The 16,224-nt window shown below is 53.2% G+C and overlaps 2 protein-coding genes across 7 annotated transcripts; both read left to right on the top strand.

Moving 5' to 3' along the window:
• The first annotated feature begins 3,781 nt into the window (after positions 1–3,781).
• SPATA24 (spermatogenesis associated 24) lies at positions 3,782–8,939 on the top strand. 6 transcript variants are annotated; one of them, XM_086411928.1, is made up of 6 exons: positions 3,782–3,926; positions 4,974–5,039; positions 5,268–5,398; positions 5,483–5,553; positions 8,212–8,314; positions 8,422–8,939. In XM_086411928.1, the coding sequence occupies exons 1-6, from the start codon at positions 3,810–3,812 to the stop codon at positions 8,549–8,551; spliced, it is 618 nt and encodes a 205-aa protein (XP_086268054.1). In that variant the 5' UTR covers positions 3,782–3,809; the 3' UTR covers positions 8,552–8,939. The 6 variants fall into 6 exon arrangements, with proteins under 6 accessions (XP_086268054.1, XP_086268053.1, XP_086268058.1 ...); XM_086411927.1 differs by having other exon boundaries at positions 8,407–8,939; XM_086411932.1 differs by lacking the exon at positions 5,268–5,398.
• Positions 8,940–9,217: 278 nt separating this feature from the next.
• PROB1 (proline rich basic protein 1) lies at positions 9,218–15,846 on the top strand. The gene is made up of 2 exons (XM_086411872.1): positions 9,218–13,653; positions 15,516–15,846. Exons 1-2 carry the CDS (start codon positions 10,699–10,701, stop codon positions 15,816–15,818), a joined length of 3,258 nt encoding a protein of 1,085 aa, XP_086267998.1. The 5' UTR covers positions 9,218–10,698; the 3' UTR covers positions 15,819–15,846.
• Positions 15,847–16,224: the final 378 nt, after the last annotated feature.

Raw genomic sequence — 16,224 nt, 5'->3', positions numbered from 1 at the left:
GAGAACCAAACAACTGAGCTGGCAGCAAGAACTGAACCCAGACACGTATCATCTGAGCCAAACTGGTTATGCCACCCCTGCTGATGATCACAGCAGAAATGAGCTGCATACCAAGCCCAGTTCAAACTGCAGAATCTTGAGCAAGTAATACACTAGGTACTGTTTTAAGCCATTACATTTTGTGGTAGTCTGCAGCAGTAGAACAGAGAAGGCGATGGCACCCCACTCCAGTACTCTTGCCTGGAAAATCCTATGGACGGAGGAGCCTGGTGGGCTGCAGTCCATGGGATCACTAAGAGTCGGACACGACTGAGCAACTTCACTTTCACTTTTCACTTTCCTGCATTGGAGAAGGAAATGGTAACCCACTCCAGTGTTCTTGCCTGGAGAATCCCAGGGATGGGGGAGCCTGGTGGGCTGCCATCTATGGGGTCGCACAGAGTCGGACACGACTGAAGCAACTTAGCAGCAGCAGCAGCAGTAAAAAACCAAACACCTCGGCTCCCTTTCCCCATATCCCTTCCATTGTTAAGTCCTATCAGTTTTACCTCCAGGACACCCCAAATCCATCTACTCTGTCTCCTCTGATACCATCTGACTCCCAAACTACCATCCACCTTGACAGAAACCACTGCAGTAGTTGCCTAAGTATAAGTAGTCTCTGTGCATCCACTCAGGGTCCCCTCCAATCTGTACACCTTGCTGCAACCAGAGACATAGTTTCAAAGCATAAATTACAGCATAACACCCTCTTGCTTAAAATATTTCAGTAGCTTTCTTTTGCTCTCATAATAAGAATCAGTAAAGTCTTCTGCATGGCCTAATGCTTAACAAGCCTCTACCAAGTTTCTGGCCTCTATCCTAGCATGATGTCCTGTATATTGTTTTCTTTTCTGCCATACTAACCTTTTAGTTACTACACTCTGCCAACCTTCTTCCCCAAGGGACATTGTATTCACATTTCCCTCTTTCTGGTACCCTTTCCCACTTCCCTGCCCCTGCCCACCTTTGTTAAGTGCTTCCTGGTTACCTTAATAGGTTTCATTCAGCTCAAACATCTTTTCCTTACAGCCTTTCCTGACACCCAGGCTGGGCTAAATCTCCTTTTAAATTACTCTTATTCCTCTTTTTCTTGCTTGAATAATGACTTAAATTGGGATTTATTTGGGTGTTTATTTGATTATTATCTGTCTCCCCCATTAGACTAAGTTCCAGTCTGGTTTTATCTGAACTGAACCTTGGAAGGAAATGACATGACACCTGTCAGGACTTCCTCTGGAAGTGCAGCTCAAATTCTCTGAAACTACTCCCATCAAAAGGTAGGAGGTGTCCCTTCTGCTTGAATCTGTACTCTGTGGTTTCTTGAACCAATAGAGTTGGGCAGAAGTGACACTAACCCAGTTTTTAGGCCCAGAGCTTAAGAAAAACGCATCTCTCATTTTGTCATTTTGAGGGTTTATTGGCCGCAGACTCAGCTTGCAGGATCTTAGTTCCCTGACTAGGGATCGAACCCAGGTCACCAGCAGTGGACGCGCAGGGTCCTAACTAACTACTGGACCACCAGAATGTTTTGTCACTTTGGATGCAGTCACATGCTATAAGAGAGCCCAAACAGCCCGTGGAGAGGCACCAAGAACCCTGGTCCTCATAGAGCAGAAATAAGATTTCACCATTGAACTTTGCCCAAGCTGAAGATTTCTGAGCAAAATGACTTTTTTTGAAGCTATTAATTTTGGGTGGTTCGTTAATAGAGCAATAGATAACCAGAACATCAACCACGATGACAGCCCTGTGAAGAAAGGCAGTCCTTCCTGGAGCAGGATCACAAAGCTATCTGTGATGTCATGTTATCCTGAGCCTTGCTGAGCCCCAGCTGGCGAGGAACCTGTAGTGTCTGTTGTCACAGAGTGGGAGTCTTGGCAGTCCCTGGACAGAGGGACCATCCCAGATCAAGTCCGTGCTAGTATGCCGTGGGCCTGGATCCAGGGTTCTCTCTTGCTCACAACTTCCCACCCCCTAGAAACTGGCTGCGGGAGCCTATTTCACTCCAGAGTTTTGCCCTGAACATGGAGAGCAGCTGGTGAAAGTGATCTTTGAGTGGCAAGGGACATAAAGCATCACCTCATGAAAGACCCTAGAGAGGAGAAACTTAGGGATCGCTGCCCCAGAGCAATGTACAGCTTTGTCCAGGGTGATTCAGAGGAACATTCGCATTTGAAACACAAAGTTCCAAGAGGGCTCTGTCCTGAGGTACATAAATCACAGAACATCCTACAGGCCCATGATAATCCAATACCATAGCCACTAGCCACATATGGCTATTTAAATGTCAATGTTAACTAATTAGAATTTTTATTAAATATTTAAAAAGCACTCCTCAGTCACATGAGCCATATTTCAAGTGCTGCCAAGCCACGTGAGGCTAGTGGCTGCTGGCACTGGACAGTGCAGAACGTTTCCATCACAGAAAGGTCCATCTATGACCTTAGAGATTGATCCACAGAGGTGGCCTTACCCTCAAGGACATCAGAAGAAACACAATAAAAAAGGAAAGAAAAAAAGGGAAAAATAAAACAAGGATTACCACTGGGAGATCCACAGGAATGATCATGTTTTGTCAGGTCACAACATCCAGCCAAAAAGAGATACCCAGGCAGCTGAGGAGAGCACCCTAAGTGACTTACCTGCCATTTCAACTTCCCTTTGTGGTCATTGACAACATATTTTCCCAAATTCCTTAATATAGTCATTTCCTACTTGGGAGTTTCAAATTCCATAACTTCAGAATCCATTATGTTCACAAAATACTACATAGCATCATGATTAAGAACATGGACTCTGAAATCAAACTGCCCCCGTCAAAACACTGTTTCAAAGCTCAATGGCTTGGGTGACTTTGACTTACTGGGTTATTCATTCTCATAGAAACTACATTTTCTCATCTGTAAAATGGGGATATTAAAATCGAGTTCACAAGGTTATTATGAAGGTCACATGAAATAATACTAATAAGGCATAACAGTATCATGAAATAGTGAATACTTGATAAATATTAGTTCTGGTTTACCCCAAGCATAATCTTATTTGGGTTTCAAAACAAACCCTCATCGGGGATTGGTGGGGATATGTAATCACTTTATTTTTCCTTTCCTCCATTTTACAAGTCTCCTTCAAAGCCTGACTTCAGTTCTAATATCTTCAGACTCTTCAGGTTGCCCAAAGCCTGGTCCCAGAATATAAGGACTCTTATCTTAGATTAAGTCACTTTTCTTGAATATTTTTTAGCTTCCCTTCATTGGGAAGCTCAGGCCCCCTAAGTACTAAGTGTGTTCCTAAGAGCTTCGAAGAGGGATCACATTAGTCTCATACTATGCGGGAAATTCAGAGTTTAGAGTGGGATAAAGACACACGCAGGGGTTGTCCATGACTCTTGCTTCAAGGTCTTGCATGTAGTTTAATGGGTCCTGGGGGAAGGCTGTGGGCCGGTGTGAATGTTGCCTGCTCCTCAGCCCTTAGAGTAAGTTTAAACCGGGCCCTGCCCGCTCCTCAGGACTGCGTAATAAAGACACCACATAACAAACGTGCAAATTCCCTATAAACCTAAATTACTAACGGTGCTGCAGGTTCTCTGCCCGAGGCGGCTCCTGTAAGAGAGCGACTCTTTTAAGAGGCGGGCCCCATCCCTGCAAACAAAGGAAGTCCCCGCCCCTGGTTGCCAGGGTGCTTTGTGGCGCCGCATTCTCATTGGTGGGCGTCAGCGGTGAAGCAGCCCGCGGCAGCCATTTCCAACGAGCTGGCGGGGGCGAAAGATGGCGACGCCCGTCGGGTGGTCGCAGGGGGGGTCAGGGTCGGTGTGTCTCGCCTTTGATCAACTGCGGGACGTGATTGAGTCTCAAGAGGAACTGATCCACCAGCTGAGGAACGTGGTACGCAGCCAGAGAGCTGGGGGAGGCCTGACTGGACGCCTACGTGGTGGGGGCGGGGCCAGGCCCTGTCCCTATGCCAGGGGCTTGCCGAGACCACATTGCCAATGGCGTCATCCGGAGGAGGCGGGGCCCCGATGTGTTGTGGCTGGTAGCGAGGTAGAGCCCAAAAGGGACTATGTCTCAGGAACATTTACCCAGAAATTTTAGAGAAAACCAAGTTGTTCCCTGCTCTCTTTGCCTGGTTGTCCAGGGCCTGGTAGATATGGCAGCCTATTCACTGAGCTTCAGTTTCCCCATTTGTAATTGGAGATGACTTCACTGTGTACAGAGTAACTATAACATCATCCCTATTGTGGAATCCACTCTCCATGCTGAGTGCTGTAAGCTCGTCACATGTTGACTTAAGGGCTTCCAACCCCTTTATGTCCTTTGCTTTTGCCTTGTCAATCAAATGCAAAGCTGGGACAAAGCACTGGAGCCACAAATTTCCTGAACATGTATGGTAAAATCATGGCCAAGTGGGATATATGATTTTTCTGTTTTTTTATCTTGATAAGAAGGTGAGGACATAGATAAAACTGACTTCACATCTATTTCTCACTCCAATGTTTGAATGCCGCTCTGAACACTGAATTACCTAAAGGTACCCAGGCCTTTCTGTTGACACGTGGTCTTTACATGTGTGTTCTCATTATCTGGAACACTTCTCTTTTCCATCCTTTTTTCTGGCCCACCCACATTTAGCAGTCAGATATCAGGGTGACATCCCTTCCCTTGAAGAAGTTCTGACCCTTCCCCAGGCTGAGGCAAAGGCCTCACAGCGCACATCATGGTGGCCATGGTGTCTTCTCCATGAGACTTATTCCTTGTGTGCAGGACCTAGAGTTGAGCATCAGTGAATCTTGTGGAATGAACTCTCCCTTCCTTGGGCCCCAGTGTTGTCGTACATGCCCTGGGCATCATCCATTATCTATCCCAGGCCCTGGTGCCTAGAGAAACCCCTCCCACCACAACCCCAGGCCCTCCCTGAACCAGGCTCTGTTGCAGATGATTCTCCAGGATGAAAATTTTGTCAGTAAAGAAGAGTTCCAGGCAGTGGAGAAAAAGCTGGTGGTAAGTAATGGCCTCTGTCAGCTTCTCATCTTCCCCCATTTCCCAGGATCCTAGTGGTTGGGCAGTCCTTGAGCACTGGTCTCTGAGCACCTCCAGCCCCCATAGTGAGGACAGAATCTTCCTGTACCATGCCTTCTACATGCCTGTCTGAGAAAGGGGGCTGATTAAGGGGGCCTAGGAGACTCAGCGTGGCTTGTGGTGATAAGGTCACTGCTGCTGCCCCTGCAGGAAGAGAAAGCAGCCCATGCCAAGACCAAGGTTCTCCTGGCCAAGGAAGAGGAGAAGTTGCAGTTTGCCCTCGGAGAGGTAGAGGTGCTGTCTAAACAGCTGGAGAAAGAGAAGCTGGCCTTTGAAAAGGCGTGAGTGGACCTTGGTAGTGGGGGAAGAGTTGGGGGTCCCATCTGCCCATCAGCCTTCCCACCTTCCTTATCTTCTCCACTCAGGCTCTCCAGTGTCAAGAGCAGAGCCCTGCAGGAGTCCAGCAAGAAGGACCAGCTCATCACCAAGTGCAATGGTAGGCGGGAGGCCCGCACTCCCTCCCACGCTTGCTTACATGGGCACTTCCCTAACAGCCCAGTGCCTGTGTCCAGGGCAGGGTTTCACCCCAACTTCTGTCCCCGGCTGAGGATACAGGCCAGCCCAAGCGGGCCACACCTTCGCAAAGGCCTTCAGGGACCAGGCAGGCCACGGAAATGAGGGAAGTGGTTGGTGTACAATATTCTTCATGGCCATAAAGGAACGGGCTCGCTCCCATTTTTCTTGAAACATACGACCTTCTTAGTCCACCTTTTTGTTTTCCCACTTTTGGTGACTAATAGAAATAGTGTACTTTACTCATAACTCTGTTTTCAGGGAAAGAATAGTCCTGTATGGAAGCTGATCCTTAGTCTGAGTGCTGGGGACCCAACAGGGAGAAATGGGGACTGTGGTAATGTGGAGAGCCATACTCCTTCCCAAGGGCCTAGCACCTCTGCTGTGGGAACAGGGGCCCAGTACAGTCAGATCTTTAAAAAAGACTCTGGAAAGCACATTCTAATGGAAGCTTTTCTGACTTTTTCATGTTGGCACTAAATTTAAAAATTCAGAAATGTTTAAAGTATTGTATGGCCCAAGGACAATATGTCTGTGGGCCATTAGTTTTCACCTCTGCTCTGTGCAGATGTCTGTGGCCACTTGCTGGCTCAGCTGGTGCTCTGAGTTCGAGGCACTTTCAGTCAGCTATTCAGTGTCCTGAGACCTTAGAACTCCTTTTCATTTTCCCAGAATGCCAAACTCCCCTTACCTACTTTAAGAAGTAGATATGAATTCCATATGCAACATTTCCTTCATTCACTGCAGTGTTCATTTTGAGTAGATCAGAGTTCAAGCCCAAAAGAGGTTTAGGGTCTCTCCTGATGGGCCCTCACCTGGAGTCTTGGGCACCCCCTACCTACCAATGCAGTCTTCTCTTTCCCCTGGTGAGTACTCTCACTGGAAAGATGCCAGCAGGCTGCCATCTTGATCTGGCCAGGTGGACTAACAAGCCTCATGGTTGTCTAAGGCAACCTCATGGCCTCATGGCCTCTCCTGTGGCCCAACAGGCAGGCAATGCCTCCATACCCAAAGATGCTGCTCCCCTAGTCCTTCCCTTTTCCCTGGGTTTCCCCCCACTTCCCTAAAAGGAACCTAGGCTTCTCTCCTAGTGGTGAGGCCCTTCCTCTAGGACATTTCCTAGAGATCAGCCATGGCCTCACGGCTCTGCGTCTGCTTGTGGAAAGTGTGTGTGAGTCATAGGAGAGGAGCTGGCTGCCTCCCTGCAGAATGTTCTGAATTCCTCCAGAAGGGCACAAGCCCTCACCTGAGCAGATCTGGGGACCTGAGCCACCCCCTGGCCTGACTTCTAACGCCCCACACCTCCCTTTATGTGGTTCCAGGTTGGTTGTATACTTACATAGTTCCTTACTCTTCTGAGAGTCTTTTCTAACCACTCTCTCATTGGGTGCCATTTAGTCTAAATAGCTCTCATTTATTTTAAGATTCAAACAAATTTCTGATGCTTTTTTCCCATAAGAACTTCATAAGCAATCAGATTGGATTCACTGACTGACCTGGGGAAGGAGGTTAAATAGCACTGGTCCTGTGACCCAGTGAGCCGGGTTTTTCTTCTTTTCCTTCACCCATGTCCCTGTTCAAAATATGCTGTAATTTTTTACCAGATTTTCTCTTCTGAAACCTTAACTGCTTCAGCATTTTCGCATTTTCAGAGCTTACATTCTACTTAATCTTTGTCTAGCCTTTAAATGCTTTAGGATTTTCTTCTTGGAGGATCAGAATTTTTCAGGGCTCCCTGAGAGACATTATGTAAATAAAGCAACCCCAGATCCCTACAGCCTCATTGGATTTTAAGCCAAGACACAAAACTCATCCTTGCACTTAATCTGGGGGTAAGCTTTGCCACCACTATCTCCCTGGGGTCCTGTCTTCTCACCTGAAGCTCTAAGATAGGGCTGGGCATCCTGCTAGCCCTCAGTGGGTGGGTGGTTTGCAATGACTGAACTAGGCGTTGGTTTGCAATGACTGAACTAGGCGATGTTTCTAAGACTTAAACTCCCAGGGGACATCTTGTTTATTCATTCCACAAATAAATGTATTGTGCATCTATTTAATACTATGTGCCAGGTACTGTTTTAGGCCTTAGGGTTAAAGCTGTGAATAAAACAAAAATCTTTGTCCTTGTGGACCTTATAACCTAGTAGAGGAGAAGACATGAGCAAAACATGAGGTCTGTGAGATTTAAGTGCTAAAAGGGAAATAAAGCAGGAAAATGGGATAGGAAATATTGGGAAGTGAAGGGTTGTAGTTTTAGACTAGGAAGGGTCTCACCAAGGAGGTGATATCTGTAAAGAGCTGCAGGAGTTGAGGGCAGGGCTGACCATCTCTCTCCAAGGGCCTTTGCATGCACACAGGCGAGCCACCTGGTCCAGAATAGAGTTGTGAAGTCACTGACACACACCCCCACCCCATCAGGACTCTATAATAAACTCATCCTTACACAGGCATTAGCAACTACTCTTGGACAACCCCTGGGTCGGGGGGAGCCAAGTTCTGAAAAGACCCATGAGGGAATGCCTTATCTCAGGAAAGAGCCCATGGGATGGGAACCCCTCCTCCTCCCTGCCTCTCTCCCCCACAGAAATTGAGTCTCACATTATAAAGCAAGAAGATATACTTAATGGCAAAGAGAATGAGATTAAGGAGTTGCAGCAAGTTATCAGCCAGCAGAAAGAGATCTTCAGGTGAGGGGTCTGGGCCAGGCTGGGGGTTGTTGATGGAAGTGGGGAGCCAGACCTCTGCTCCCTACCCTGGGCTGTCCCCAGCCCACGCCCAGCCGGCTCCGTTGCAGGAATCACATGTCTGACTTCCGGATCCAGAAGCAGCAAGAGAACTACATGGCCCAAGTGCTGGACCAGAAGCATAAGAAAGCCTCGGGGACGCGTCAGGCCCGGAGCCGTCAGCGTCCCAGGGAAAAATAAAATGGTTGTCGCCTTCCTGTTATCTGCTGTAAAGCCCAACCTCTGCCTTCTCTGCTCTGGAGGTCCCCATCCTGACCCTGTCCCTGTGGGTACTTCCCTCAGGCCTCACAGTGGCCTGGACCCCAGGGAAGAGGCAGGGTAAAAGGCAAGACACCCCTTTCTTCCTCCCTGCCTGCCTTTTGGACCACCACCTGCCAGGCCATTCCTGTGCTCAGAAGTCTGAGGATGCGCCTCGAGTCTCCAGCCCCTGTTACTCCCCTGGCTTCCTCCCTTGGATGATAGTGGGGACCATGGGGGTATGGGGTTGTAGCCTAGGGAAGGACTACTTGGTTGTCTAGTAGGCACTATCCCTCTTACTCTTGGTATTAAATTCCTTCCTATATAAACAGCCCTGGTTACCCCAGCGCCCTTTGTGAATTTAACTCCAAACTTGAAGGGCTATGTGTGTATGTGCTGTGTTATGTGTCTGAGACACCCCAACTGGAGAGTTCAAAGATGGTGGGTTCTAGGACCACAGTGAATTTGGGAAATCGGTTTCCATCACATAACAAGAATGTTATACCTGTGAATCACTTTTGCATCTTCTTAGACTTCTCTGAAACAGAAGCTTATATGCACAAATGGAGGAAGAGGAAAAGACTGCTATGACGGTGGTGTGGTTTTTTGTTTTCCCCCTGCTATGTCTGTTTTTAAGGTGGGATAAAAGTCTGTGGAAGGGTTATGACTTTATGACTTACTCAAGTTGCATATACAGAGCTGAATGTGATGGCCAGGCTTGGTCCTCTCAGAAGCCATCACTAATGTGCCCTAGGTGATCAAGGGGACACACCCAGGCAGGGGACCCACTCAGGGGAGGCTGAGTCAGATTGTCAAGTCTAGCCTTTCCTGGGTCAGTGTGAGGCTGAGTGCGTAGGAGGAGCCAGTGCTCTTGCTTTAGGGCCAGCTGGGGCCTGAGTCATAGCAGGACCTTGAAGCCAGAAGTTTAAGGGCAAGTGGTGCCCATTGTCATCGTCCCAGGATAGTAACAGGTGGTAGCTGCTTCCCCATCAGCAGTTGTCCCCAGGACAGGTCCTGAAGTGATGGGGCCTGGAATGAGGGCATTGTGAGTGCCTGGGGGAACACAGAGCTATTCTTACCACAGGCCTTTAGAGAAGGGACCGCAGCTACCCTGCTAAGTCACTTCAGTCGTGTCCGACTCTGTGCGACCCCATAGACGGCCGCCCACCAGGCTCTCCCATCCCTGGGATTCTCCAGGCAAGAACACGAGTGGGTTGCCATTTCCTTCTCCAATGCATGAAAGTGAAAAGTGAAAGTGAAGTCGCACAGTTGTGCCCAACTCTTAGCAACCCCATGGACTGCAGCCCACCAGGCTCCTCCGTCCATGGGATTTTCCAGGCAAGAGTACTGGAGTGGGGTGCCATTGCCTTCTAAAAGATGCCATAGTAGCATCTGGGCCTTGTTCTACCAGCCTGAAAAGCTAGCACTGTCCCCTCCAGCCTAGGTTTCCACAAAAGCAGTGGGTCTAGCCAGGGACATGTTTTCTGAGGCCCCAGTACAACTTTTGGAGTTGGGGGAGCCCTCCATGCAATGCTCCTCTATCAAAGATATGGGGCAGGTGGTGGTGATGGTCACGGAAGGTGATGCATGCTCCCTTATGAGCTCTGGCTGGGACTGGCTTTGTGAGGGCCAGAGAGGAGGGGTGCGCTGCAGTGATGGGAAGATGTGGGGAGTTGACAGATGAAATTGCCAGACCTGGGTTGTCTGGTCTCCTGGCTCACACACTGATCCACACAGGATACTTGACCTCAAGCAGGTACCCGCTCAGCCTCAGTTCCCTCACCTGGGATGGACGAGTGGAGTTGGGCCTAGCTCCTGGGTCCAAGTTGGATGTTTGCCCTCCGCTCACCTTCCAAACCAAAGCCTGGAATGTCAGCCTAAGCTCTCAGGTTCACGCCCGAGAAGGGATCTAGGAGGGTAGGGCCCAAGGCCCTCTGGCTGGCTATGCCGCTGTCTTAGGAGCGGACGCGGCCGCTTTAAGGCGCGGTGACCCCCCACGGCACCCGCGGGCGGGGCGGGGACAATGCGGGCGTCCGCGGCACCAGCGGAGGCGAATGCGAGGGAGGTAGTGCGCCGCGTCCGGCCCCAGCATGCTGACCGCGTTTGCCCAGCCAGCCCTGCCTGGGTTCCCAGGGCGGCTGCCTGCGGCCCCCGCTCGGCGCCAGGACTCGTCCGGTTCGTCAGGCTCCTACCACACTGCTCCGGGTTCTCCAGAGCCCCCGGACGTTGGGCCGGACGCAGAGGGCCGGGCGAATTGGCCCAGGGTGGCCCCTGCGCTGGGGGCGGGCGTGCAGCCTCGCCTGTCCGTCAGCGCCCAGAATAGCCGCCAGCAGCTACTGCCCGGCTCGGGTTTCCCGCGAGGCCCGGCCTCCGGCCTGCGACCACCCCAGCCCCAGCTGCGCATGCTGCCGTCGGGGGAGATGGAAGTCATCTTCGGCGCTGGGCCCCTATTCAGCCGCTCCGACGCAGAGGATAGAGAAGTGCAACAGCTCACGACGCGGGCCTTCCGCAGCCTCTCTCCTCCTGGGTCCACGTCTCCCATCCCTGACGAACCGCAGCCACAGGGCCCCGACGGTGGCTCCCGCTGGGCCACTTACCTGGAGTTGCGGCCCCGCGCGGCGAGTCCTGCCACCCCATCGCAGTTCGAGTGTGTGGAGGTGGCACTGGAGGAGCATACCGCGCCTGCCAGGCCCCGGACGGTGCCCAAACGTCAGATCGAGCTGCGCCCTCGGCCCCGGAGTCCCCCGCGGGAGGCCAATGCGCCGCGCCCTCGACTGCTCCTGCGCACCGGCTCCCTGGACGAGTCTCTGAGCCGCCTGCAGGCTGCCGCAGACCTCGTGCAGACGGCGCTAGCCAGAAAACTGAGCCCGGCGCCCCCTGCCCCAAGCAACGCCACCTTTGGACCCACGGTGCCGCCGGAGCCTGCGACCCCGGAAACGCTCCGCAGTACTCGGGTGGCCCTGGAGGAAGCCAAGTCTCTGCCGCCTCGGGTGAACTATAGTTCAGCCCCAGCCAGGGCCCCAAGACCGTGGCCAAGCCTCCGGGAGCGCGCAATTCGGCGCGACAAGCCCGCGCCCGGGACCGAGCCTCTGGGTCCAGTTAGTTCCAGCATCTTCCTGAAGTCAGGGGAGAAGCCCGAGGAGGTGCACCAAAAAGAACCGAAGGCTCGTTTCCCGCGAGATACTCCGGCTCAAACCGTCCTGAGGGCACAGGGTCCGCCTTTCCAGTCTAGGCCCCCCTGGGAAGTTTCGAGTAAGGCTGTGAGACGGAGAAGCCCATCCCCGCCGTGGGAAGCCCCAAATGGGACCGTGCGGGGTCCTCACTGCACCTCCCCCCAGAACCTGTCCCCCTGGAATCGAACAATTCGGAAGGTGAGTAGCCCATCGATCCCGGAGGCATCCTCTACATGGGACAGTCAGGATGCTGCTGTCACGGAAACTGTCAGCAGAAAGAGCCCTTCCCCTCCGACCCTTTCCCAGTGGAATCGGGGTGTTGCCAGGGCAAAAAGCCCATCCCCCGAAGCTCCCTCCTCGTGGGAGGTGCCGCACCCGGCAGTTGGGGATGCAGTTGAGGGAAGCAGGAGCCCGTCCCCGCCGACCTTGCCCTCGTGGGAGACTCCAGATCGTCCTGTTGGAACGTGGAGCCCATCGCCCCAGGAGACGTGGAACTCCACAGTGCAGAGTTCATCGGTAGTGTCTACGCGGGTAGCTATTAATGGCGCGGCCCAAGAGGAACTGGTGCCGCCCACGCCGTCTGCACCAGGGACTCCAAAGCTAACAGAGGTTCAAAGTCCGTCCACGCGGGAGATACCGGATCTTGCCTCCCGAGGCAACCAGCTGTCGCCAGAGGTGGCTGCACCCCAGCTGCCTCTCAGTCGCACCGTGGATGTCGATGTGCTCCCTGAAGCGGTGGGCTCTGGAAAAGCGGCCTCTGGGCGCCCGCGCGTGGCCATTCCGCGGCCCCGCGACGTACGCAAGATGGTGAAGACCACGTACGCGCCGAGCTTTGCGGCAAGCACCCCAGACTCAGGGCTCCCCGCCCCTCCTGCAGAACCCCGCGGGGAGGAAGGCAGCGCATCCAAGACACAAGAACTTCAGGCGCTGGGGCCCCCCGCCCCGTCTCACTACACTTCCATTTTTCTCAAGGACTTTCTGCCGGTCGTGTCCCACCCCTACGAACCCCCAGAGCCAACCCCAGACACAGTGCCCCGGGACGTTACCCAGTCCAACGGGGTCCTGCGGCGGAGGGCGGAGAACAGCACGGCGAAACCCTTCGCGCGCACTGAGATCCGCCTGCCTGGTGCCCTGGCCTTAGGCCGCCGGCCTGAGAGAACCCGGGGAGTCGCGGTGCACGGTCCTGGCGGAAAGAACCGGGATGCAGAGGCTCAGCGCTTGGTCCCAGACAACAAGGGTCGGACCAGCCCTCTAGGCGGCGCTCGCACCTCACCCCAGCAGTCGCCCATAGGGCCGGCAGAGACCCAACCTCCCGGACCGCCACGCCCCAGCTCCCCGCAGGCGCACCCTAGCTCGAGCTCTGGAATGGAATCCGAACTGGAGACGCCCCCTAAGGCCCTTGAGCCCGCGGTGGCGGTCCAGCCGCCCCTCCTGCGGGAGCCCCAGGCGTCGACTCGTAGAACGGCCCGGGCCCAGCCCCGCGCTGCCTCGGCGCCTCCGCTGGACCGGTCAGCGGACGGTTCCTCCCAGGGGACGCGTAGGCCGCCGGGGGCTGCAAACCCGGGGAAGGTCCTGGTGGACCCCGAGAGCGGCCGCTACTACTTTGTGGAGGCGCCGCGGCAGCCTCGGCTGCGGCTGCTCTTCGACCCTGAGAGCGGGCAGTACGTGGAGGTGCTGCTGCCACCCTCGCCCTCGGTGCCACCCCGCCGCGTCTACACTCCGCTGGCCCTGGGCCCCGGCCTCTACCCGCCAGCCTATGGGCCCCTTCCCGGCCTCTCACTGCCACCATCCCCCGGCCCGCCGGCCTTCAGCGGCCCGCAGCTACCCTGGGCCTCCGAGGCGGGGCCCCTGGACGGGATGTACTACCTGCCAGTGAGTGGGACACCCAGCCCCGCACCTCCTTTTCTTCTCTGTGCTCCACCCTCCAGCTTGGGTCCCTCGCAGCCCAACAAGGGCTCCTTGTTCCCTGTGTGAGGCCCCAGGGCCTGATCCGCATGATGTTGGGGCCTATTGATGGTCTTAAAGGTTTTGGCATCCAGTCCTTTACCCTCTTTTCCTTCAATCATCTCTTCTTTTACCCATCTCATGCCTTTTTGTTTTTTTCAGACCGAAAGTTACCTTCAGATTATCTGAGACACGTTGGAGTGGGGGTGGGGGGGCTAATGGAGCTGGAGCTCAGTAAATGGCTGTCTGTTTCCCCCACCTCAGCAAAATCCTATACCCTCTCCCCAAGTCCCAGAGTGTGGTGTGTTGGGGTGTGTGGGTGTGTGTGTGTGTTGTGGGCTGAAAAAAATGCACAACATGAGATTTGTGAATTAAGTGTTCAGTTCAGTAAAGTGTTACTTGGGGCAAAATGAAAAACTATAAGCCTGGGAGACAACCTCTCACATAGGTTGTCTATGTGGGGGTAGGTCAGTATATGTGTGATTTTGGTGAAGGAGGATAGTGCAATCAAGCACACATTTTGGAAGAAGATTGCTGCTAGTCACAATGAGCAGATGTCTATTTTATTGCTTTTCTAGATATGAGAAGATTGCAAGAAATGGGCTCATAAAAACTTCTCCTGAAAATAAATATCTAAAGGCCTATTTTGCCAGTTTCTCCCAGAGCACAGAGGGCCTCATTCCTGATCTCTGCCCTGAACTTTCAGGGTGGGTTGAAGGTCAGAGATTGCAATGGCTAGTGATTTCATCTTTGTAGAGGCAGGTGACAAGTGACAATTTTTAGTTGGCTGTGTGAAAAATCCCAGGACATGGCCCCAGGAACCGACCTGAGGGGGTGATGGGGTTTCTCAGGGACAGCAGGAAATGGGAGCTGCAAGGAAGGGGCTGCCCCTAGAGGTAGGGAGATGTCTGTCTCTCCCCAAAGGTGGGCCCAGCTGAGGTGGAGCAGGCTAGTGAGCAATGATGGGATGAAGGGAGAAGGACACTGGTATCAAGTCCATTATTCTTTGGAAGGGGATCTGAGTCTTGGCCTGGGAGGCTGTGGGGGAAAGTGGCTGGAGAAGGCCCTAGGCGAGGATCATCTGAGAAAGGGAGCTGCAGGAACAGGAGGTGGAGGTAAATCAGGGAAGTAGTATGGGAGGGGCCATGGAGGGTCAGCCTGGGACTTACTGGGGTGGGGACTGGGGAGAAGGTGGGAGGTGACTGTAGTCTGCAACTGGGAGTACTGCCCCTCATTCTCTCCTCAACTCCAGCCTCTGACTTGGCTTGTCTAAGCCCTCAGAACTGAACTGGCTCATTCTGGGGTTATAAGTGGGGGTTCTGGCTGTTCCCACCGAGGGGGGAGGAGCAGATTAGTGGGTCATTGGGAAAGACTTAAAAGCAGAGAGGATGGTTGGGCTGTTGTCAGGAGACTCTTGACCTATCTGGATGGGGTGGAGGGTGGGTTAGGGCTGGCGAAAGAAGGGATGCCCCTGTGTGGCGCTCTCAGCTGGTTCCACTCACCTGGTAACAGATGTGGCAACCATGCCTAGAGAGGGGCTGGCTCTGCAGGCTGTCACAGCGTAGGAAGGGACAGGCCCCACAGTGTGTGTTCCAATTGCCTCGAGACTCCAGGAGAGCAGAGGGGGACGCGCAGAGTGGGAGGTGCTCTTCGTGGGGGGTCTGTGTAGAGTACTGAGTGAAGTGACTGGGCCTTGCTGGACTGATACGTGGTGTGAAGAGTTTGCATAAGAACAGTTACCATTAGAAGCAGTGTTAGGGATGGAGATCAATGCCTTTCTTAAATTCCAGGCCTCTGGTGGACCTGCATCTCTTGGAGTCACTGCCCCCCTCGATTTGGATTGGAAACAGAGAACTATGAGTCAGAATAACCTGGACATCTTTCTGTGGCCAGAGATGCTGATGCCAAGGAGGGCCCTGGGCCACTCCTGGGCCCCTCACTTCATCGTGATGTGCAATAAACCCAATGGCCCCAATGGCTGGAAAAATTGGCGTGAAGTGTCTGATTTCCTGCTGCGGCCTCTTAACACCCCCTACAATGCCGTCCATGCCTGGGTGTGGCTTGGGGGAGAGTATCACATGTGTCTTTCATAAACTGGGGCATCCATCCTTCAGCAAACCTGCCTCTCAGGGAGCGAGCCCTAGGCTGGCAGTCACGCCTGTGACCTCATTTCTTCTGGCGGCTGAGTGGTCAGTGGGCCTTGGGGATCAACCAGGCTTGGGTTCCAGTCTCAGCATAGCCCTTCTAGCTGTGTGGCCTTGAATTTGTCACTTTTCTCTGAACCTTTGTGTTCTTGGGGGTAGATTTAAGACAACAGTAACCAGTCATCTCCTCCACCAAGGAGCTTAGCACAGTGCCTGCCATGTGGCCTGTCCCAGGTCATGAGAGGTATCAGCTCCCATGTGTCTTTGCCCAGGCCCAGCCCCTCTCCTTGCCTCATTGGCTGGAGCCAGGGTCCCACGAGAGAAGGTGCACACGTGGAGTCTCCAGGGCCCTGGG

Source organism: Bos grunniens, chromosome 7, assembly GCF_055505025.1.
Source record: "Bos grunniens cultivar Pamir isolate PY7600 chromosome 7, Bosgru_T2T1.0, whole genome shotgun sequence".
NCBI lineage: Eukaryota > Metazoa > Chordata > Mammalia > Artiodactyla > Bovidae > Bos > Bos grunniens.
The sequence above is the reverse complement of the archived record's forward strand: the minus strand, read 5'-3'. Positions and strand labels throughout refer to the sequence as shown.